Genomic DNA, 25,942 nt, shown 5'->3' with positions numbered 1-25,942 from the left:
TTCATCTTGGGCCTAGCCACGTTTCCCTTGTTTACTTAATCTAGGCTTTTGGTCTTCCTGAAAGATGAAAGAAAGTCTGCCACTTGAGCCTCAATGCCTCGTAATATGTGTGCTAAACTCACCACTGCCTCATTATTTATTAATGTCAACTCATTATACTTCAGCGGAGGATGGAGGCCGAAGCCACAATGGTGACAGATGTTCCAACAGATCAGCTTATGTAACGAGAAGTTGGGCCAACTCTGTCGAAAAGGGTGTTTTTTTAAAAAACACACTGACTTCAAAGAAATGAGTTGTGGCATCTGTAACATCCACGGAGCGGTGCCAACGGGGGCGAGCGGGTCTGCAGAGGAGCGGCTCGAGTGGTGCGACTGACTGCCGGGGCTCGCCGCGCAGCGACTGGGACAACATCTGGGCTGCAGCAACCCAGCCAGGACATTTTAAGAGAGCTCCTGTGGTGCCTCGAACTTTGATTTTGCAGAGCCGCGGGGAAAGAAACAGGCCACATTCAAGAGCTCATGTGCTTTGGCTCGCAGGTTTTGTCCTCGGTCGCTGTGGAGGGCCCCACCCAGCTGGGGAAATCCAGGGGACAATCTTGGACAGTCATCCTGTGTGCGCTCTGTGGGTGTGTGCCGGGGTCTGGGCAGGCAATCCCTGCAGAAGGTGTAAAATAAGAAATATCTCTCACCAAAAAGGGAAAATTATTGCACTTTTTATTTCTCAGCAAGAAACTCTCAGAGGATGGATTTGTGAAAGAACTTGACACACTGATCAGTTGATTTTGGATGGTATGCCAGTTGGAAACTAAATAGTGTATGTGTGTGTGTGTATGTGTGTGTGTGTGTGTGTGTGTGTGTGTGTGTGTTGTGAAGGGGTAAGGAGATTGTCCTACAACTGAGAATTAAGAATATCCATTCCCAGTATCCCCGTATCTATGCTCAGTATTGCAGTATCACAGTGTTCAGAAACACTTTTTCCCTTTCCTCTTTCCAGATTATTCATTTATTCAACACATATTATTGTGAAACTACAGTGTGTGTGACATATAGTAGACAGAGCCCTGGACAGAGAGAAGACCCGGGCCTTAATCCTAGCCTTGCAGCCCACTAATTTCATAAGCCTCACTTACTACTGAGATGCTTTGGAAAGCATTTATAAGGTTCTTTGGAAACTTTGAAGTTGCATGACATAGCTCAGGTGGCAGGACAGTGATGAAAAGTATGGTCTCTAGAGCCAGAACCTTTGGGTCAAATCTTGACGTTGATACTTACAGTCTCTGAGACCTTGGGCACATTATTTAATCTCTGTTACTCAGTGTGCATGTCTGTAAGATGGGGATAATAGTAACAGCATCTATTACAGGCTCATTGTTTGGAGCAAATGTACTAATGCATGTGATGCATTTAGAATTTTACTGGGCACATAGAAAGCATTATTTTTCTTTTTCTGAGACAGAGTCTCACTCTGTTGCCGTGGCTAGAATGCCATGGTGTCAGCCTAGCTCACAGCAACTTCAAACTTCTGGGCTCAAGCAATCCTCCTGCCTCAGCCTCCCGAGTAGCTGAGACTATAGGCATGTGCCACCATGCCTGGCTAATTGTTTCTATATACATTAGTTGACTAATTAATTTCTTTCTATTTATAGTAGAGACGGGGTCTCACTCTTGCTCAGGCTGGTTTCGAACTCCTGACCTTGAGCGATCTGCCCGCCTAGGCTTCCCAGAGAGCTAGGATTACAGGCGTGAGCCACCACACCCGGCCTACAAAGCATTATTAAAACTCTCTCTACCCTCTTTTCCCAAAGCCCATAGTGGCACATGTATGAGAGCCTTTAGTGGAGCCCTTAGTCAACTCACAACCTCAGCTAAGATTTACAGAGGAGTGTAGGAGCAGGAATGGCCTAACCCAGCAAGAAGGAGGAGAAAGGGAAACCCTCCAGCTCTTTGCCTTCCCTCACTTTAAGTCACAGATGCTTACTGGTGTCTGAAAAGGCATACCCCTCATTTCTTGATAGAAAAGAAGTAGACTGACAAGAAACCCCCAGCTGTTTATTTGGGAAAACAGAGACTTTCCTATAAAAGAGCTAACATGAAAGACCAAATTCCAAAGAATTTAAGAAAAAAAATATTGTTTTCCATAATGTCAATGACTAAAATTCAAAGCAGGAATTTTAAAAAACCAAATATGCCAACAGATCAAAAGGAACTAAAAAATAACTTTGATGTGATCCTAATCTTCACAAGATACTGCATTTGATCCAATCTCTAAAGTGACACTCGTCCTGGTAGCACATTTTAGATTCACATGATTCGAGAACTTACAGAATCATCCCAATGTGGAAGCCCATAAATGAGTCACTTTGGGAACAGCACACTACTTTTTTTGGTTTTATAAACTCAGTAACAGCAGAAACAGATCATAGTCTCTAGAAGCCACAGTGATAATCCTCTTTATCCAATCTATTTTCACTTCAGGATGAAAGATGGATGGTGTTGGGGCCCAGCAGATCTTTCTTGAAGTTTATGATGGGTCAGCAGCACAGACAAGATGTCCAGCCTCCTCTTTGATATCTCCCTTTTTCCCCTTATCTAAGCCAACTCGACGTTACTTTTTATTGGATTTCCATTACTTCAATGCTCTTCATGGAGTCTCAGTTCCTGTAACTGTTACAGCTGATGGTAGTTTAGTGCTTTGAACATCATTAATTAAATCACTGCATCACGCAGGCCAGGCGTATTTCCATCAAAAGTTGCTATCTTGTCCTCCAGCCTAGAAACCTTGGCATGGTGCCCTCTTGGAAAGCCTGGATTGCATCTAAAACCATGTGGCAGAGGGAGAAACCGAAGACAGGCCATCCCGAGGAGACTCAGCCTGGGAATAAACCTCTATTCTCCAGGGACCAAGCAACAGAGGACCAGCCACACTCTGGGCTTTCCCGCTGGCCAGCCCACAAGTTCCTTCGTTTTTCTAAGAAATTTCACTTGCTTCCACACCACCTGCTCCACTCTGACACCCCAACACTTTCTGTCATAATATAGCAGCAAATAAATCAAAACCCAATGCCAACTATGTCTTCTTTCCAAAATACATATCACTCTAGCACACCCAGGTATACTTAATGCTTATCATAAACAATAATTGTTTTCATAGAGTATGAAAGAATTTCCTCTTTTCTTCAACAATCATCTAAAAGTTATCTTTATATGAAAACCCACCCTGAGTCACAACCATTACCATCTATAAGGATAAATACTCTTTTTTCCCCCTTTTACTGATTAACTACTATATGGCTACTATGATGGATACAAGGGAAAAAAGTCAAAGATGCTAACATTTACTAAACACCTATTGTGTGTCAATCCTATTCTGCAAATTCAAGGGTCTTACATTTATATTGTTAACATAAAGCTAAAGGCTCAAAATATTGTCTACTACTTTTAAATCACTCCCAATGATCCTGTGTTACATCTCTATTGGGCTTCTCTTTTCAGTCCTTACTTTCTAAAGGAAATATGCTCTTTTAGTTTCCAGTACCACATAGGCCCTAGGCATCTCAATGCTCATACTTCTCATTTTTCCAATAATCCAGGAGTAAGACTACATATGCTACAGTAAGTGTTTAATAGAATGAAATTAAGTTCCTAAATCATAGGAACTATTTCTCTCATTGATTCTTGAGAACTATGCTGTCCAGTATGGTAGCCACTAGACACATGTGGTTATTGAGCACTTGAAATGTCGCTAATGTAAATGCAGAACCAGATTTTTAATGTTACTCAATATTAATTAATTTAAGTCTAAATTTTAAAACAGAAACGACATAATATATTTTTCTATTACAAGCAACTTTATTGTTTTGGAAGGGCTACGTTGGAAATTCTGCATCCAAATTGAGATATGCTGTTATATTGAGAACTCCAGACACTGGAGTTCAAAGACTGAGTACTAAAAAAAAAAAAAAGAAAGGAATGTAAAACCCAACATAAATAAGTCTTATATTATAATGACATGGTAAAATAATAACATTTAGGATGCATTGGGTTAACTAAATTATTAAAATTAATTTCACCTGTTTCTTTTTTAATGCAGCCACTAGAAAATTTTAAATTACATATGTGGCTCATTTTATGTTTCTACTGGGCAGCAATACTTTAGAAAGAAAATTATAAAGAAAATAGAAAAAGTATTTTCTATATTGAAATGTAGAGGGCGAAGAATAGAAGGGGAAAACATGAGAAAATACTAATTTAGCCCAGTTACTATGTGAAAGGAAAATAATCTTACCTGAGAATAAATCATGGACTCATAATTCCCCATAGGGTTAATTTTCCATTCCATGTTCCTAATCAAAACTGACCTTGAGAAATCCTGTGCTGGCCACTTCCAGGTGATGGAATTCTTCTGTATGACATTGACTATTCAATATCTGGACACCACACCCCTTCTGTCCCTTCAGTAATCCAGAAGAGGGGTATTGAAGTTATACTTTTATTCATTTGTTCATTCATTCACTTATGTCTACATGATCTGAAATTCACGTTTTTGGTCAGCACAATTTGGCATGCAAATATGTTATAATAAATAAATTGAGTTCCAAACATTTTTAAAAGTGTTTTAAATGGTGTAATAATAAACACATAGCTTATAGAAATGGCATTAGATGTGCCCCTACATGGTATTTGTGTGGAGCTTAGTGAGATGGAAGGATTACAGAAAAAGTTTGTGTCAAAATGATTCTTGAAAGTGAAACCGTAGATCAAAGTTCACCACTGCCAAATATACAACTTGAGAACAAACTCAAGTGCTGCTATTAATCATGGTTTCTGGGGATCTGATGACACAGATTCAACTGCTGTGAAGAATACTGCTGTGCATCACGTTCTTGCAACTGTCATCAACACTTCTGCCAAGTGTCCACAGATCATGGAGCAAAGCTGCTCTGCATATACTGGAGGTGTTTCCCTCCCTGAGCTCAGTCAAGAATCTGGACAACAGGTTTAAGTTCCTGACAACACCTCGAAGGTAGTGCATCTGCAAAGCCGCTGCTTGCTTGGGAAAGATAAGTCTTGGAAGGATTGATAGGCAAGGCAGGGTTAGAGAAAGGAGCAAGTAAACTGAGATTACATCCCACGTCAGCTGCGTTTCCCCTGACCTTTCAACCAGATATGACTTTCCATAACTATTGGATAAAATATTTTAAATAATTTATAATGTATCATATCTCAAAAGTCTGAGGCCATGTAATTTTTAATACTTTAAACAGCTTCCAAACATGAATGCATCTTTGAGTCGATGGCATCTTAACAACCCCTGTAAGGCAGGCAGCATGCTGGTCTGATTTTAATCACTGTCATTTGGTTCTTTGCACTGTTGGTACAACAAGGATTGTGTTTGACTACCACATAAAATGTCTTCAAGAAGCCTACATTAAGATACAGCATTGAAAAGAGTGGAATCATACAATATTTGTCATTTAGGTCTGACTTACTTCACTTGGCATAATGTTTTCATGGTTTATCGATGTAATGTATCAGAATTTCATTCCTTTTTAAAGCTGAATAATATTTCAAGGTAGGTACAATTGTTCCTCGGTATCCCTGGAGGATTGGTTCCAGGACCCTCCATTGATAACAAAATCCACAGATGGTTAAGTCCCTTGATGCCTAGTGTAGTATTTGCATGTAATTTACAAACATCTTCCTGTATACTTTAAATCATCTCTAGATTACTTATAATACCTAATACAATGTATGTAGATGCTATGTAAATAGTTGTTGCACTGAATTTATAATTTTTTAAGACAGGATGTCACTCTATCACCGAGCCTGGAGTGCAGTGGCAAGATCATAGCTCACTGCAGCCTCCAATTCCTGGGCTCAAGCAATCTCCTGCCTCAGCCTCCCCAGTAAGTAGGATTACAGGCACATATCAATATGCCTGGCTAATTTTTTAAAAATATTTTGTAGAGACTATGTTGCCCAGGCTGATCTTGAACTCCTGGCCTCAAGCAATCCTCTGGCTTTAGCCTCCCAAAGTGCTGGGATTACAGGCGTGAGCCACTGCTCTCAACCACACTATATTGCTTAGGGAATAATGACAAGGAAAATAGTCTGTGCATGTCTAATACAAATGAGAGCATCTTTTTCTTTTCCTTTTTTTTTTTTTAATATTTTCTGTGTGGTTGGTTGAATCCATAGATACAGAACCTATGGACACAGATACCACATTTTGTTTACTCATTTATCCACTGATGGACACTTGGGTCTCTTCCATTTTTTGCCTATTGTGAATAATGTTATGTGAACATGGGTGTACAGATGTCTGTCCAAGTCCCTGCTTTCAATTCTTTTGCATATATACCAAGAAATGAAATTGCCAGATCATATGGTAATTCTGTTTTTAATTTTTTAAGGAATTGTTTTCTATGCTGGCTGCAACATTTAACATTCCCAACAGGAATACACAGTGATTCTAATTTCTCTATATCCTCACTAACATTTATTTTCTGGGTTGGTGTTTTGTTGCCATTCTAATGAGTATCTCATTATAATTTTGATCTGCATTTCCCTAATTATTAGTGATGCTAAGCATCTTTTTATGTGCTTATTGGCCATTTGTTTATCGTCTTTGCAGAAATGTCTATTCAAGCTTTTGTTCATTTTTTAATGGAATTGTTCATTTCTTGTTGTTGAGTTTTAGAAGTTCTTTATATTATCTAAATATTAAATCTGTATCATATATATAATTTGCACATATTTTCTTCCATTCTGTGGGTTGCCTTTGTACTCTGTTGATTGTGTCCTTTGATGCACTAATGATTTTAAATTTGATGAAGTCCAATTTATCTATTTTTTCTTCTGTTGCCTAACATTATGTTTTGCAACATACCAATTATTGTGAAAACAATTCTGGGATCAGATGGACTTGAGTTTAAATCCTGATTTTGCTCCTTTCCAGCTGCATAGCCCTGGGTAGGTCAGTCCTATATTTTGTCATTCACTAATTTATAAAATCATACTAAATAATATCATCCTTGTTTAGATTTGGGGAACTAATATATGTAAAAGAGCTTCAGGATCACAATTCATGTTATAAGATTATTAGTCAATTATATCAACAATCATAAGATTCAAACTTCAAGCTAATGGGATATTCCTTGAGCCAATTTAGCTACAAGACCAGTGAACTTTGGAATGTGATAAAATTTACCTACAAGAAATAAGTTAATATTATTCTTCTCTTTATCTTTTTTACCTAAATTTATTTGTTCCCTTTTTAAAGAAGTCTGGAAAAAAGAATTTTCTCTGAAGACCTCATTTTAGAAATATTAGTAATAATTTCCCATAGCTGTGAAGTTGTATATATGTACCTCCAGGGGAGCTAACATTATAAAAGGGAAAGCTGCCAGTTTCATTTCCCCCTTTCCAATCCCTAATGATAAACTATTTAAAAAATCACTACGACTTTCCCACTGGCTTCACCCCAGCTCTGAATTCCTCAGCTGCCCATTTGCGGTAGGGTACTGTTCACTGGATGGAAGTAGGTGGCAAGAGAAAGGGAAGTTGTGTTGACAGATATGCTTTGCTGATTGTTCCTGCCCACCAGGTTTTCCCTGATGGGAACTTCCCCCCTAAGATGGCGCCAGCTGCTGGGTCAACAGCCATCCACACAGTTTCTCTCAGAGCAAATAAGGATTGGATCCCCACCAAGAGAGAAGAAAGCAGCAAGGAGCACCTTATTCCCCTTTTGTCTCTCCTCCACTGTTCTTCTCTCACTCTCCTCTCCCAGCCAGAATTATTTCCCTAATCATTATCATTGCCCTAATCTCCTTCCTTCCATGTTGTCAGATGCCATTTAGGCATTAGAAGACTTAGGCTGCATCCCAGCTTGTCCCTTAGAGTCCAAATGATCGTGGTTAAGTCTTTAACTTCTGTGTGTCTTGGTTTCCTCATTTATAAGGATAAAAACATCTCACAGGATTGTTAAAAAGACTAAATAAAAAATAATGTATGCGAATGTGTATGTAGCACGTACTATAAAAAGCTATGCAGACTCTAAGTTGTTTTCTATGAGGAAAACTCTGCATTAATTTTTTTTCCATCTTTCCCTGGGAATAATTGTCTTCTTAATACATTTAATGAGAGTAAGGCAAGTGAAAGAATCACATTCACCAGTAAGTGATTGTCTGGGCTTTGGCCTGGTTTGGCAGGGGAAGAGGATGAGATGACAGCAGACAAGTTTTTCTCTAGGGGTTCCACAGTGGGAGCAATACCGAGAGAGTGAGCAGGGGACAAGGAGAAAGGAGTGGGGTTCCAACCATTCTTCAGCCAGGAAGCCAATCACAGACACGGTGAATAGTCTTCCCTGTTCAAAATCAATAGCTGCTCCTCCCAAAACAAACCCTGCCAAAGGAGATCACAATACATAACTCCCCAAGTAAACTTTTTGGCCTCTGCCTGATGAACAGGAAATGACATGAGTCCTGGGTCATTGCTGCGACTGTGAAGAGCCTAACCATTTGACAAAAGAACGCTTAGGTGTTCAATAAACTTATTCATCAAGAGTGAGTTGCCTGGCAGAGTCACACAGCAGCACTAGTCAGTTGCCACAGTCATAGAGTCATGCTAGTCATAGAAACCTTCCAGAAGCAGCTTCCACACAATGAATAAAGTATGCATTGAGAGGGCTATTCCCACACTGCGCATTACCCAGACTCCTCTTAGGATGCACATTACTTCCTGCTTTGCAGAGTTTCGAGGGCTTCACTGCCAACATGGTGGCCACTAGCCACATATGGCTAAAGTTCAATTTAAATTTGAATTATTATTAAATAAAATTTAAAATGCAGACCCTCAGATGGAATAGTCTTATTTCAAGTGCTCAATAGCCATGTACGCTAGTGGCTACTGGATTGGCCAGTCCAGATGGAGAATACTTACATCTCTGCTGAAAGTTCTATTGTATATCACTGTTCTAGAACACTCACCCCCGCCCCCCCCCCACAACTCCCACCTACTTCCCTGGCTTTTATCAAATGGTTTCTCATCTTCACAGCTCTCCTTGATCCCTCCCTCTCCCCCGTATAACCTTAGTCACAAACTCCAATTTTCCCACTGCTTGTGGTACATGTCTCTCGCTATATGGTTTGAATGTCCCCTCCGAAACTCATGTTGACGTTTAATCGCCAACATGGGTTCTACCCCTGTGAATGGATTTATCCATGCATGCTTTAATAGATTAATGGGTTATTATGGGAGGGGAACTGCGGCTTTACAAGAAGAGGAAAAGAGACCTGAGCTAGCATGTTAGCATTCTCAGTCCCCCTAACCATATGATGATACCTTGCACTGCCTCAAAACTCTTCAGAGAGACCCACCAGCAAGAAGGCTCTCATCAGATGTGGCCCCAAGGCTTCTCAGCCTCCATAACTGTAAGAAATAAATTCCTTTTCTTTATAAATTCCCCAGTTTCAGGTATTCAGTTAAAGGCATCAGAAAAGGGACTACTACATTTTTCTTTTAACACTTACCGCATTCTGTCATGATTATGTGTTTGCACATGTGATCCACTGATGAGGCTCTGAAATCTCCCAGAAGAACAGCTTTTTCATGCTCATCACCACATGGGCAGCAAGTGAATCTGGCACGTGGCAAGTGCACGGTGAATGCTAAATGCAGGGATGGATGAATGACTGAACGTGGAGTAAACAAGCAAACACACGTGGTTAGGGGCTCAGGGTGTCACTCATGCCCCTCCCCATGAAGTTAGGACAGATTGCACACATGGAAAACAGAAAAAAAAATTAGAAACAAAGTATAGTTTTATTAATCTGGGCAGACACCCGGTACTCTCAAAGCAGAGCTGTGGTAAAAGCCAGGATGGGGAACTCAGGAAGTCCTCCTGCGGTCTCGACACCTCCTGCCCCTACTCTATGCCTATTTCACCCCCAACCTCTTGGGTGGCTCTTAGCTCCAGAATCTGAGGAAAAACCAAGCGACAGTACTCCCATATGCTCCAGAGAAAAAGGAATGAGGCAGACAGCAAGAAGGAGCACACATGCCCCAGTACGCAGTGCCTCACTCCGTGTAGGGGCTCACCCTAATATGCCACCCACATGGTTTATTTCAGAGCAAAGTTTTTCTCCAAAGTGTCTTGGATTCTTACCGAGAGAGAAAAAAATTTTGCCTGACAGAGCACCCTTAATCTATGGGGACTAGAGATATCTCTAGGTCTTCTTCTATAATTTTATTATTATATTTCAGAAAGCAAGCACTTTTTCCCAGATGAAATGATATTCATTGCAATATCAGTTCACTTGCACGGATGTACAACTAATAATCTAGACGTAACCACGTTAGTAACCTAACACAGCAACCCCCTTCAGAAACTCTTGAGCCCATAACCACCAGGGTCCAACATACCCATCTTTCGTGAAACCTGGGCTTTTCTTTCACTCTGTCTCACCGCAATCAACACATCTGTGGCTAGCAGGATGCCCTAGGATGTAAAAAGCCTCACTTTCATACTGTTATTCCTAGATTAGACTCTAGGGGTTGCCTGCAACAGAAACAGTCGTTCCTGAAACTACAGTTTAGCCAGCGGAAGCTCCCAAGATGGAATGATCTGCAAGTTGTATATAATATCTTCTTTCCTTAGGAGTTTGCTTTTGGATTCACATAACATCCTAATGGCTTTGGAAAATATTGATGATAAAATTCATACAGTTTTGGGAGAGCATCTTATTTAGGTGCCAGCCATAATCCTCTGTTTATAAGACTCTGCCCAAACGGGGATGGGGGTTGAGGGGGAAGGAGAGAAAAAGAAAGAAGCCTTTCCTATCTTTTTCTGAAGAAACTACAGTCCTCTGTGCCTCTTCTGATATGGTGAATGAGCAACTCACCAAGCAACACCTCCAGATCTCCCACATTTGAGGTTTAATTCTAGGCCTACAAAATTCATTGGTTTATTCATTTAATTCACATTTATTTATGTATTCACTACTGTATTAATCACTTTATCTTTGTTAGGTCCTGTGGCAAAAAAATGAGCTCCCTCCCTTGTGGACTCCCATTATAACCGGGCTGGGTGGCCTCCATGAGAAGCACACATTGAGGTGTATTCCTCAAGAGAAGTGTACACTGAGTGCGGTGGCAACATTTTAGAGGGAGAGTTTATTTCTCCTGGGGAAAGGTAGATGGGAGGGATGAAAACTGGGAAAGTCTTCACTGAGGAAAGAAGTCCTTGATTAAGTCCTTTGAAAATGATTAAGTCCTTTGAAAATGTCCTTCCTGTGGGGAAGGACATTCAGACTGAGGGAAAAGTGTGAAGAAAGACAAGGAAGCTTGGAAATGCTTGATGGCGACTGCCAAGGGGACTGTCACTGAAGTTGCTAAACATTCTCTGAAGCTTGCAGATGGGTCACAGTGGCTACCTCTGGAGGTCACATATGTCCCTACACACCTCTCTCTCCTACTCCATCTCTAAGAGACTTCTAGTTATAAATTTTATGTTTTGTCTCCTCACCCTCTCAATATCCTCAAAGTAAAACTGAGTAGACAGCAAACATTGACATGTGTACAATTTCTAGTTCTTCTCTTCCTCATACACCAAGGTCATTGAACTTAGAAAAACAAAATGAGCAGATGCTACAAGGAGTCCACCATGATGTTCATTCATCCTGAGCCAACTTTACCAAAGCCAGGGACTATTAGGGCTGTGTAATGTTACTTGGTAGAAGTGCCTTTTGAGATTCTCTATTGTTCTTGAGTGACAGCTTCTATTTTTGTTTGAAAAACATATGGTTCAACAAATTTTCCCTTGAAATTCATTAGGCAAATTAAGAAAAAATAATCTGCAAATCTCTGCAATCCATTTCACCAAATACCTTTAAGAAAAATGTGCAGTTCTCCAAAACCCTAAACAAGCATGGTTTTCCTTTCTTGCTATTAATAGAGAAATATCTTATTACAGTTCTGCAAACAGAGCCAAATTGAAAGAAAATGAATTTTAAATGATGCTAGGGTTTCCAAAGAAAACCACAGAACAAACTCAGAGTTAAGGCGATAATGCATCCCTGTTGTACCTTGGCATAGGAGCAAGCATTTTGCAGTGACCATCTGGGATATGTAACATCGTAGTAGTAAGGGTGAGGGCACCAACTCATAGAAAAGCCAAGAGGCAACACTTTTTTTCCTGCCAACTGTGATATATTGCAATATGAAGGTTTCTTCTCCAGCAAACCAGCATTTCAGCTTTTATAAGGCATTTGGAGACACCAACAGTGTTGTTCACAGCTGTATCCCAAATGTCTAAAACGATGCCAAAGAAATAGTCGATAGTCAATAATAAATATTTACTGATTGAATAAATATTTAAAGTGCCAACCATTTTCTGTGGTAATAAAAAGTTCAGGATGCTTTGGGATACTTTTATCTTCCCTTTAAGACCCTGAAGGAATAATTTATTTCCCCAAGAACACTTCAGGTGTGTTGGGAGGAAGAGTATTTTATCAAGTACTATTAAATTTATACATCTGAAAAGCACTTTAAAGTTGCACTTCTGTTACTACTACTACTAGTAGTAAGAATGTAAAAAGTTAGATTAAAAGAGTTCATCAAAATGCCTTGGCCCTCATACCAAAAGCATAAGGAACAAAAGAAAAATTAAATTGGACTTTCTCAAAATTAAAACCTTTTGTGCTGTGAGACACCATCAAGATGGCTAAGATAGCCCTCAGAATGGGAGAAAATATTTGCAAATAATATATCTGATAAGAGATGTGTATCTAGAATATATAAAGAATACATATACCTCAGTAATAAAAAAAAAACAACCTATTAAAAAAATGGGCAGGCCGGGCGCGGTGGCTCACGCCTGTAATCCTAGCTCTTGGGAGGCCGAGGCGGGCGGATTGCTCAAGGTCAGGAGTTCAAAACCAGCCTGAGCAAGAGCGAGACCCCGTCTCTACTATAAATAGAAATAAATTAATTGGCCAACTGATTTATATATAAAAAAATTAGCCGGGCATGGTGGCTCATGCCTGTAGTCCCAGCTACTCGGGAGGCTGAGGCAGAAGGATCGCTCGAGCCCAGGAGTTTGAGGTTGCTGTGAGCTAGGCTGACGCCACGGCACTCACTCTAGCCTGGACAACAAAGCGAGACTCTGTCTCAAAAAAAAAAAAAAAAAAAAAAAAAAAAAAAAAAAATGGGCAAAGGAGCTGAATAAACATTTCTCCAAAGTAGATACATTAATACATAATACAATTTGCCATTAAATACAATTGGCCCTGTAATCCTAGCACTCTGGGAGGCCAAGGCGAGCGGATTGCTCGAAAGCAGGAGTTCGAAACCAGCCTGAGCAAGAGTGAGACCCCATCTCTACTATAAATAGAAAGAAATTAATTGGCTAATATATATGGAAAAAATTAGCCGGGCATGGTGGCGCATGCCTGTAGTCCCAGCTACCCGGGAGGCTGAGGCAGTAGGATTGCTTGAGCCTAGGAGATTCAGGTTGCTGTGAGCTAGGCTGACGCCACGGCTCATTCTAGTCTGGGCAACAAAGTGAGACTCTGTCTCAATCAATCAATCAATCAATCAATACAATTGGCCACTAAAGCACAGGAAAAGATGCTCACATAATTAATAATCAGGGAAATGCAAATCAAAACCACACTGAGACATCACTTCATGGCCACTAGGTTGGCAATAATCAAAAAGACTGATAATGACAATTGGTGAGGATGTGGGGAAACCAGGGCCCTCACACATCCCTGGTAAGCAGGGAAGAACCCTATCACAAAGGACCACATACTGTATGATTCCATTTCATGAGATGTCCAGGCTAGGGAAATCTACAGAGAGAAAGTAGATTAGTGGTTGCCTAGGACTTGGGGGGTAAAGAAGGAATGGAGGGAAAAGGAGGGTGACAATTAATGGGCATGGAGTTTTTTGCAGGCTGATTAAAATGTTCTGAAATTGATTGTGGTGATGGTTGCACAACTGTGAATATATTAAAAACCATTGAATTGTTCACTTCAAATAAGTGATTTATATGGTTCGTGAATTATAGCTCAATATAGTTATTTAGAAAAATGTCTTGACTTTATTAAGTTATTTTAGTGACCTGATTAATATGATTTAAAACATAGACATAGGATGTGCGTGTTGATCCAGCTTTGTATAAACTCAGAGAAGTGCAGAGTAATAAACTACTTCATATTATTTTATGTGTCTGAGTCTCAGCATGAATAAAACCCTTCAAAAAGACAACTTCAAGGGTTTTCTTGAAGATTTAAATGTTTGAATGGATTTGGAATGATCTCTAGATATTAGATTAATATTAGATTGTCATTAATATTCCAAAATAATTTTATGCCAAGCAATTAAGAGCATCATGAAAAGAAAATTTTATTAATATATTTTAATATGCACTATAAAGTATCAAATACATTACCTTTCAAATATTAAAATACTAAAATTTGTCCTATATAACTAAAGAGTAGTTCCATTTAAAAGATAAACTCTATATAATCAACAAATTGAAAATAATCCTGGTAGTGTCATGTTCCTCGTAAAGATATAGAAACTGTATATACATCTAAAAATAAATAGACATACATTCCAAAAGATATTAGTTTTATAAAACTAGTTTCCTAATATTAAGCTAATATTTACATACTAGGATCATGTGAATTTGAAACTAAAAGGAATAGTAACAATTCTCATTCTAGCCACTTGTTTCACACATGAGAAAACTGAGACCTAAAATTGTTAAGTTTTTGCCCAACATCATGATTGAGAAATCCATAGTTTGAAACCAAGTTCCCTAATTCTCAAGGTAATGATATTCTAACCAAACCAAAATTCCATAAAAATAATTTTAAAACCTATCATAATAGAGAGGGATACTAAGTTTATACATCTATTGAATGTTTCTATACTTGAATATATATTATTTGCTCATTTCTATCACTGATGTTAATTTTTAAGCTTTCAGTTTCTAGAATGATGTGCTGTATGTCTACTTAACTGCTCACATAGTCAACCTCACTCTCAACTTATCTGAGAACTTATTTTCAGAAAGGATGAACAATGCAATTAAAATACAACATGGTAACAACTTAATAAAATTATAATTCCCAATGGAAAGCTTAGGAATACCTTCATGTAGATGACCCAATAAATTCCCCACAGGGAAATCCAATACTGTGTTACACTTGAAGGATTCTTTACAAACCTAATTAGAGAGAGCATAAGCATAGCATCCACCAACTCTACACTGCTCCTGAAAAAAGTCTATGACATGATTATTTTTAATGGTTCTGCACCAGGACTTCATGGGACTCTGCAGTTTAGTTAGGGATATGTCTCCTGGTACCTCCCCAGTCCTGCCCAAATCTTCCTAGAATTGCCCTGTTACAAAAATTACTTTTTTCTCCTAAGCAAACCTTCAGCTATCTCCAAAGCTGTTTATTGATTGCACACTTAAGGTGTGAGTTTCCGGTGGGTTTGTATCTGGGGGGTGATGAAGAGCTATTTACATTTTAAAAGTGAGGTTCCTTTTGCTCAAAATTTTGCTAACTAATGTAAAGAGTGAGTGCGATCCTTCCCTATATAGGATACACTGTGCCCCCAACCTCCTCTGGGGGCCACCGAGGTCTCCTGACCCCCTACATTCCAGAAATCAAGGGTCAGCAACTGGGTGCTCCACTTGTGAAAAGCTGTTGACCTCTGGGAGGGAGCTTGTATGGAAGCAAGTGTTAATTTTCAAAATGTGACTGGTCTTGATAGCAGCAACCTCACCCCAGCACGATGTCCCTTGGAATGTTTACTAGTCAAGGGGCATAGAAGTCATCTGTCATCACTGGTCAGTGGTGCAAGCAGCTCATTCTTGTATCCTTGCCTTTCTCCCTTGGACTTAAAACAAAACATACCACTTGCCCTCTTCCTTGCACATTCAAATTTTCATGTGTTCAACATTTGTCAGGGCCTTCACCTTCAATGACATGGTCAACACACCAAGAAATTATATTTTAACACATGAAAAATGAACAGCAGGCCCGTTTCAACCTGCCTTGTAATTGAGAGCTACAGAATTTGTGTTTGGGGTATGCATGTGTGTGCCAATTCATGGAACAATATTTATGGACACTTAAAATGATTATCCTCCAAAATCATAAAAAGGTTTAATAACACACTTTAATATAATTTCTTAAGCATTTTTTAATAAAATACAGATATATAATTATAATTATCAATGTATGCATGTCATTTAATACAACAATAAAAGGCTAGTCTTTGAAGTGACATGGTGATTACTATTTACAGTAAAACCTAAAGGAAACAGCATTTGTACAATATTGCTAAATTTTACCAAAAAAAGATTAATAAAACATTCTACGCATATAGATGTCATCTCAAATTACCAAAAGCAAAAAGTGAAACACTCTTCTTATTAATACCTAAGGTATAGAGCATTACTTTCCATGCTTTCTCAAGATGGAAAACTCTCTGTTCCCCTTGAATTATACCAAGCACTCGTTCTCAAAGCCTTTTCCCAAATCTTCATTAGGCTATTAATACCATACTCAACCATCTTTCATAGATACACCTATTGCAAATATTTCATTTCCCTTCCTGTTAATTAAATGTAAAAATCAGTATTAATTTGATGAACTGCTACAGAATCCAGGAGGAAATTTGTCAGTATCTACTAAACAGAATCACATCCTGTGCAAATTCTGTTCAAACAGTATATCCCCCTAATTTCTAACAGTTGTGCAGTTTTAAAATAAAGAAGCAGATCAGGAGCTATACCCTTCCCCCACATAAATTAGGAATGAGTTAAAACAATTCTGTTTAGCAAAGAAAGGAAATCACGTTTCTTTTTGCTTGACAAATATATAAAATGTAATGAGTCAATGTGCAGATACATCATTTTACTTTCTCATCAGGACAGTAATGCTCCTCATCAATGTATTTTTAGTCTTTTCTATTTATCTCGTAATGTGCTACCAAAGTTACTTGTTTTTAACTCTTCAACCATGCATACCTTACTTTAGAGATTTAAAAAAAAAAACAACACACTACTGTCTTCATTTCTCCAGTTCCAAGGTTAAAAATGCTGTTGAGGTTAAAAGTTTTATAGTTCTTTTATCATAATTAGTATCTTCCTCCTCAGTACTCCGAGAGGGCCTTTATAGAGTAATGGGCTTTGGCCTTTGCACTACACTTCTCAGAAGACAGATAGCTAGAGACAACCTCTTGAAATTCCTTGTAGAGTTATTTAACACCATAAAGGCTAGGACCTAGCTGTTTGGGGAGCGACTGAGAGAGAGGGACAAGGTTAAGGAGGGGGGAGGTTTCCAATTCGTAGGAGTTACAAGACATAAATAAATAGCATGAATGCATTTTTCCTTACTTATACAGCATGGGTCAAGAAGCTCAAAGCAGGATGGAAAAAAATATCTTAAATGAAAAACCAAACTATATAAAAACCTAAGGGATAGGTGACAATATTAGTCCTCTTGGTTTAAAAAGATATACATTTCTCATTGGAATTAAAGAATTTGAGGTGGATTTATTTTCTTTTTGCCTCTCCATTCATACAATATATTCCTTCCCTGGTGAAAGTCTGAATTTAAAAATCTTTATAGGACATTCTTTAATGGCCTATTTGATAAACTAAATAAAATGAGTCACAAATCCAAAATACTGGAAATGTATTCTCTGCAGATAAATAAGTACCTCTTAAATGCCCAATGGAAAACGAAAATAATAATAAAAAAAAATCACAAGCCTCTCCTCTACCTTCCTTAAGGAAATAATTATTGTGGGTTATGCATTTTTAAAGACCCAAGGTCACATAATATATGTGGTAAATAAGCAGCAGCAGGAACAAAAAAGCTAATCCTTCATGATTACAAATACCTCAGAGCTAATACTAAGATTTCAACTGGCTTTTGTATGCTAGGTTCTCACACTGTGTCCAAGGATAACAGAAATCCCAGGACTATCTGCTGGTCACCGCTGGTTATCAACACTCAAGTATGAAACTGTTCAGAGCATTTTTCTGATAAATTAAGTTATAAGTCTTCGTCTGGTGAGTATTGCTGCCAGGTTTTAAGTTTACCATTTTGTTTTTAAAAAGAGTCTGAGAACTTTGGTTAAACATACCACATGCATGCCAAAACTCTGTGCAACAGGAGGAACTGGGGTAAAAACAGAGGCTGCAACATTCCACATGCTGCGTATATACAGTATCCATCTATACCATAGATAATTACAATCTCACCATGAGGTCAAAAAACTTTAGTGAGCCTTCATTTTCTATTATATGTACATTTTACAAGCTACAGATAGTTGCTTTCCATATTGCCTTTTTAAAAAGAAAAAAGAAAAAGAAGAAAGAAAATACATTGGAGAGATTCAAATGCAATTTAACTTAAAGACTTCATCAGACCATATGTGCAGACACTTGAGATGATGACAGAGTTAAGCTTCCTAGGGTCCTAGAGTCAAAGAAACTCTGCTGACCCCCACTGCTAAGCAGGTGCACTCCTTCCACGGGGGGCAACATCTGCCGATCGGTCATGGTCCCACTCGGCGAAGACCCCAAGAAACTTCCTTGGGAAGAAACAATTTTCTCAGGACTGGCAGCCAGTTTAGGGGAGGTGGAGAAGTTATATCCGTACAAGGCACAGGGGCTGTGTAACCTGAAAGTGTTATAGGAACCCTGATGGGTCTGGTTAGTAGCAAAGGCGTTGCTGGAGGGTGAAGGCATGATATACTGGAGCTGGGGGGACATCCCCGAAATCTGCATGGACAAGCTGGTCTGCGGGCAGCTGAAGGTGTCCCCGTCAGTGCCACCCATGGACATGTTCACCGACGTGCTGCTGCTCACGCCCACGTAGGAGGGAGTCCTGGGCGGGGCGAAGGTCTCGCCGGTCTGGTTGGTGAGCCTGTTGTAGGTCTCGGCCAAGGACGTGCTGTACCGGTTGAGGGCGAGGCCCGAGCGGGCACAGCCGGAATAGTCAGCCGGAGCCAGGCTACACAGCTGGCTGGTGTTGGGCCCCAGATGGAAGGCTGGAGAGGAGCAAGAGGAGCCAGACAAAAGGTGAGGGTGGGTGGCGGGAACGCCATTCCCAGAACTTTGGAGTAAGGTGGAGGAACTCGCATTGCCTACAAAAGAAGTTCAAATGTAAAGAACGACCCCATGGCCATCTTTTCCTTTCAATCTTGTAAATATGAGCTAGACATAAGCATGCAATAAGCTTGTTGCAAGGCAGGGCTGGGGGATGCTATAAAGAGGAAAAGGAGATGGTCTCAGCTTTCAAGGAATTCATAATCTAATTGCATTCGGATTGAAATAATTTAAATACAGATTCTGTCAATATTTTTAAGGCAAATTATCTCCCCAGGATATTTTTTTTTTTACAGAAGATAATAGGACACTATCAATTGGAATTTTCATTTTTCTGCCTCAATTAGCTTTCTCAAAGTTTTATTTACTATGGTAAATATTACGAATATTGACTTTACCAGCAACTTCATAAAACATAAATTTCATCTTACTGTTATTTTGTTTCAAAAGTGTAACCATCATGTCTCTTCTATCCACCTTTTTACTCTTTTAGCAAAACTTGCTCTGTATCAATATATTTCTTGTAAGGAAAAAAAAGTCACTCAAAGGTAAGAACCAAACTGGTCAAAGATACAAACACTGCCTCAAATATATCTGTGACTTCTCAATGAAAGCTCGTGTGCATCAGGGACTGTACCATGCAGATCTTGGCTATTGTAGTAAGGCCCTAGAGTAGCGCTTCAAAAATCTCATTTCCAGCCAGAAAACAGGCTGCTGCATCACATGCTAACACAGGAGCAGAGGGCCAGCAAATAAAGAGTCCTGTGAAACTTAGAGAGGTGGTTAACCCCGTGTCCCACCAGTGACAGTGATGGTGGTTGACTGTCCCCTTCTGGATTTGCCGGCAGATTGATCTTTGCAAACCTCACAGAACTAAGTGGAGAGGAGAATTCCAAGGGCCTAGACAGGCTGTAAAACCTTCAATGCTCTAGCAATGGTGTTTTATATGGCTTCTCAAAATAATCTAAAAGCCCAATCCAACCAGTGATAATTACCTAAAACCCAGCATGCTAAATTCTCAAAGGGAGCTGGGCAGGCTCATGGTGAGGAGTGAGCTGAAGGTCCTACCGACTGAGCAGACCAGAATGGAGGCACCATTCCTTTCCGTGCAGCTCCCTCTGAGGGAGCCCTGGCTGGTGGGAAATGTTCAGCGATGAGCCCAGGGAGGTCTGCCTGAGTGTGCCTGACCATCTCATCCTTAACCCAACAGGAGAACCCTGCCCGGAGGCAACACTGCTGAAGGAAAGAGAAGAAAGCAGCCACCAAGAAAGGGTGGACTGAGACCAGCATCAGCAATTTCTTGGGAAGTGTACCTGGCATTGGAGCCCACGATTCTACCTCTAATTTTAATACAAGATTTAAGGATGAGGTCAAGGTCATGAAATAAACAGCCTAAAATATCCAAGGTTTAACTTAGGACCACAACAGCCATTTTTCCTGGTCCACCCCCATAACATAGAAAGAACAGATGGATTCTGTAGTAAGAGGGTGTTGGTGATGAGGTCGCCACTGGAAGTGTAAATAATGACTTGTACACTTCCAGTGCCTGAACTTATAGGCCGGAACTGGATGTTTATATGACTCAGGAGACTTGTGAGTTACCTTGCTTGGGAATTCCAGGGATATCTTCAAAGGTGAGAGTCCGCAGTGAAGGTCGCCAGAATGCATATGACTCCACCAGGGCTTCCAAACCCATTCTAAAGGGAAGGGTGAGGATTGGGGTGGACAAAAGTAGTCTAGTTACTTTTGGAGTAAAAAGTAATCTCCAGTAGCACCTGGAGATTCTACCAGTAATAATCATCTTGGCAAACAGCACTGGTATTGACAGTACCCCTTACACTGGCAGGTTAGGAGCCACAGGTAGGAAGAAATGCTTTGGGGATGGGCTACCATTCTGTCATCAGGAACACGAAAGGATGGAAGCCACACAAGACACCTGTTAATATTCTTGGAAAACTCAGCTAATCTGAGGGGATCAAAAGCAATTTGTTAATCTAGATAACATTATGTTTTCCAGAAAGCCTATAGTTCCACTGTAGGAAATGCTTGCTTCCTGGGGTGTCCAGTAATACCCAGGTATCTCTTGTGATTGTCGGATATCTTTAATACCTTGACTCAAGGTGCTGCCTCCTCTGGATCCCCTGCACTCCAAGTCATGAACTATGAACCAAGACTAGAGAAAACCACCATAGGAAGTCACTTAAAGCTCTCTAAACACCAGTGGTAAGTGATCTGTGTAGAGATAAAACTATCTGACACTACTTGTCCTTCTGTTCCGAGGTTTCACACACAAAATAGGCTTCCGTAGGGTTTCAGGCTATAATTCCATTAATTTATTGATTTTTGTCCTCACTCTATGAGGAGAGGAGCATGCCTCTGTAGTGACAGGAAACAGCTGTGCATATGTGGATGGGTAGTGCATGTGCATTCACATATGTGCATGCGTGGACACATCCTTCATGACACTACATGTGGACCTGACCCATCCCTTAAGTTGCAGGTTCAAGGAGTGCTCTGGGAGCACTTTAAAGAGATGTCCACAGCCTCAAAAAGTGCTAGTGTGGGGCTGCCAAAGTGGACAGAGGGGACCTGCATCTGCTTTACCTGGCCCTGAGTGAGAGGGAAGAACAGAATCTGACTTCTGACGTAAGCAGCATGCCACAGACAGAGGATCATTTAGTGGTAAGGACACTAGATTGGGGTCAGGAGAATTAGGCTGAGGCTGCAACTCACTAAAACTCACTGTCTGACCTTAAGTCACTTTCTTAACCTCCGTGGACTTCAGTTTCCCACAAAGTGAGGATGGGATTGCAAAAGCTCTGAAATCCCTCCTAGCTCTAAAGTTGTTTCATTCTAAGTGATTTTTTTTCCAAACCAGACATCATCATACGTGTGGCCAAACTATAAGCCAAATCCAAGATCATATCACTCAGTAATATCTTCTGTACAATAAAATATTGATTCCTGGGCAGTTTGGCAGGCCTGGTAAGTCCCCAAACCCTACGTTGCCTGTGGCTTGTATACAATGCAGGACTAAACGAACCCTGGGTGCTGTTCAGCTTATTACCCTCTTCTCAGTTTAAACCAATGTGAAATGTTTATGACTTTCTAGAAACAAGATTATTTTAAATGCAAAAGAATGCCAGGACACAGCTTTTTATTACCACACAGATGAGTTTTGGTAATGGTAGTTTTAAATATTCAAGATACCAAAGTGCTTATGGAACAGTCTTGAGGGGAATTTACCAAGATAATGTACATGTAACCACTGGACTTAGAAATTTATTAACTATAGAGATGTGCATTACTACATTATTTGCTTTAGCGATATAAACTTTATTATGCAAATACAAATCCGTAAACCAAATTCTTGGGGAGAAGTTATTGATCATCATGAATGGACAACCCTAAGCTTTAGAGATAGTCTAAAGGTGACTTATCTACAAATGATCTGATCTGGACCTATTGACATTTTTTCTGAGGCTGCTGTTTCACACTGCAAGTTCCAGAAAGGATTTCAGATATTTTGCAGGAAACAGTTATAAAATATTTATTAGCTGAATCTGGACTTTTTAAAAAAAGCCTTCATTTTCTTCAGTAATGGAGACTTTTCCCGTCTAGTTAAAGAAAAGATAAAAGGCACCTCCTGCAGGAGTGTAGCCAAGGCGATAATTTATACAAGATGCCTTTGAACAATTTCCACATTTTATCACCACCCTAATTTATGCTATCAAATGGCCAAGTTTATTTAGTAAAATGGTTATGTTTTTCCTGAAGTATTTAAAGAGAAGAAATTTTTGTACCTTCCTGAGTAAAAAATTTTATAGGGTCAAACCTAAGGCCTAACTGAAGAATGAAACTATTCTCAGCACATAAATTCTCTCTCACGTAGCAAATGTCTTGCAGGAGAGCTTTTAAGGGCTGAAGCTACTGATTCCTATAAAATAGGCTGCAGAGCCATAAATAGCCAGAAAAGGATAATTTTTAATTAAAGCAAATTGTTTTATAAAGTTTAAACAATCACAAGTCGATGTTTATTTCTTGTCCTGCTCAATTTATTTATTTCAGGTATGGGGGGGGATAAAATAGTTTGTTTTAAAAAGCAGTAATAACAGCACAACAGAACTGGGGTAATAAAGAAATATATTTAACTTTTTCCCATGAGCTTTCTTCTCTATTAATATATTTTTTAAAATCCACCCTCCACCAAGTCTTATATATAAGCTAGGCTCTTTTTTAAAAAAAAAAGGAAAATACTACATAAATTAGAAATGCTTAAAGCTGACTGATTATCTCTTCTCCATATCTACCTGTTGCATGTATCAATGGAAAATGTTCAAATTAGACTTTTTAAAAGAAAAATAATGATTTATGGATATTTAGCATTCCAAAGTGAGCAGTAAATAACCTATGATAAGAAAAATAATTTCAATGAGGAAAAAAGTTGAAACTTTATTTCACTACCAAGAAAGTTTTGTATAGGCTCAACAAGTATAACCTGTACCAAGATATTGTTTAGACACTTGGAGCAAAATTAAAAATTTTAACATAATTTAGAAAATGTTAAAACATAATTCATTATCTTCTGTGCGTCTATTAAAAAGTTTAAATGTTTGGAGCCAGGGAAGAAATAGCAGCAAGTACCATGGATGCCATGCTTACTTATTCTCAAAACACCAAAGAAATGCAAAAATCCATACCAAAGCTAGCATTTTGACCTCGCCATACCAAATAACAGGACTGGTAGTTTATTTTCACCAATGCCACTGATTTTTTTCACTGACCAAATTTAAATAACCAAATGTCTTTTCATTATGCTGACATATCTAGAATTCTTCCTGGAAAGTTGTCATATGCATCTATCATCTCACTTCTTGTAGAAAGTTCATTCACTATCATTATTTTTCCAAATATACATTTAAAAATATTTTTTAATTTCTTGCTTCAAAAATGAACTGACAGGGTATAAGCAGTTTGACCCCCAGGTCAGTAGCAGTGAAGTCTTTGCTAGAGCAATTGATAGCTTGGACATAGCTCCTGGTTGTATATTCTCCAAGCCTGAGTGCTGCCCCACCTGAAACGTGAGTTTTAATAAATTCCTTTTCTGCTTAAGAAAAAGTAACCTGAAAGTAATTCGAGACTCTTAAATGGACAAATACTATTTTGCTATAAAAAAAATCACAAGATGATTCCTTCAAAGCATTTGTCAACGTGGAATAGGAGTTATCCCAAAGGTTCCTTTCAGTTACCTTAGTAAGTGATCATCTCTGGTTATTAAAGTATGATTCAATTTGCATTCAATTTTTAGAAACACCTCTGAGAAGCAAGGTTAACAAGAGCTAATGTAACAAAAGCCAAACAATTTTTTTCTCCATATTGAAATAGACATCTAAGAAGACATCAAATAATTTTAATACAGCACACAATTTTTATGTGTTAAGAATACTTGCCAACCTTCCAATAGAGTGAAGAATTTCAGAAGGAAGCCCTGCTATGAATCAGCCTCACTGACTCACCTGCACTAAGTTGAAGGCTACTCTACCCTCAGTGCATTTTAGTTCTCATGTTGCATGGTGTTTAAATGACACCACTTCATATGAAAAAGACAAGTTTCTATAAGCACTTGAGTGTATTTTGAGAAAATGTCTCTATCATCTACCTTGCCCAATTAGTTAACTGAAAGAACTGAGAATCTGGATTGTTCTCATTCTGAATTTTCAAGTAAAATTGTTTCTAAAAATAATTAGGGTCATTTTGACTGCATGTAGACAGAGCCTAGTAATACCAAGTTTTTGAGGAGTATTAGAATAATTTCAAAAGTAAAAAAAATTTCTCAAATGCTTCTTTTTAAAAACAGGCTGCTTCTGAAAACATTGAAATCAAAGCCTTACCCTGAAAAGGCATTTGGAGAATGTTAGTCTATTATTATTATTATTCTCTATTACTACTATTTTAGAAAATGTTGTACTGAACCGTATTGGAATAGAACCATACCAATAAATTCAAAAACTCTTGGCATACCGACTAGGTGATCTGCTTTTTGATAAAAGTAATAGAGTGGAATTCATTATTGTAGCTTGCCCACTTAGTATAAACACCATAAAACATGACACAAAAAATAAACAAGTGTGTGGCTGTCAGGGGAGCCAAGACAAATCTGGAAACTAAAGAACATAAGCTCTCTCTTGGCAATGGGGAGCAGTTTCATATTCCAGCTGGAAATCTGATTTAACAAGAGACCCCAACATACTCCACAGACAGAAATAATAGATAGTTGTGTCATCACTAAGGTAATTCTAAACCAATAGTAGAGGCACCAAGGATGTTTACTTGGAATACGGAGGCCCCTGGGCCTGCTGGGGCAGGTTTCCTCAAGGCGCCTTCAGAAAACCATACACCGTGTACACCCTGAGAGCTTTCATCTTCACCTCAGCATCGTGCGTGAGAGTTCACCTTAGGGCACTCTACATCATTACATTCCAAAAATAAGTTACCTCTGAGGCCCAATAGTATTAACAAATTTAAATCCTCACCAGAAATTATTTCAATACCATGCCAGTAATTTTATCCATTGACTTTATAACGAAAAATTCACAATACAAAAATCAAATATGTTTATCACAACCAGAATGTTCTTCACTGAGACCTACCTGTTACGCCCAGAGTCTCGGAAGCCTTTGGCGAATGGATTCCTATCTATCTTCAAGCGAGTAATCTGCAGAGCAGAAAAACAAATCACATCAAATGTCAAGTAAGGTTCTTAAAAACAGAAATGACTGCAGAACTAAATTAACTGTTAGAG

The 25,942-nt window shown here is 39.0% G+C and overlaps 1 protein-coding gene across 2 annotated transcripts in view; it reads right to left on the bottom strand.

The window, feature by feature from the left end:
- Positions 1–14,276: 14,276 nt before the first annotated feature.
- The window catches only part of TBX18 (T-box transcription factor 18), a 31,360-nt gene continuing 19,694 nt past the window's right edge, over positions 14,277–25,942 (bottom strand). For both annotated transcript variants that reach the window (XM_012755454.2, XM_076003135.1), the window contains 3 exons: positions 25,791–25,855; positions 20,743–20,837; positions 14,277–19,178 (listed from right to left, as the gene is read on the bottom strand). In XM_012755454.2, the coding sequence (XP_012610908.2) occupies positions 18,454–19,178; positions 20,743–20,837; positions 25,791–25,855 (885 nt within the window). In that variant the 3' untranslated portion in view covers positions 14,277–18,453. The remainder of the gene's footprint in view (positions 19,179–20,742; positions 20,838–25,790; positions 25,856–25,942) is intronic.

The sequence above is a fragment of the Microcebus murinus genome, chromosome 5 (genome assembly GCF_040939455.1).
Source record: "Microcebus murinus isolate Inina chromosome 5, M.murinus_Inina_mat1.0, whole genome shotgun sequence".
In the NCBI taxonomy this organism is placed as follows: domain Eukaryota; kingdom Metazoa; phylum Chordata; class Mammalia; order Primates; family Cheirogaleidae; genus Microcebus; species Microcebus murinus.
The sequence above is the reverse complement of the archived record's forward strand: the minus strand, read 5'-3'. Positions and strand labels throughout refer to the sequence as shown.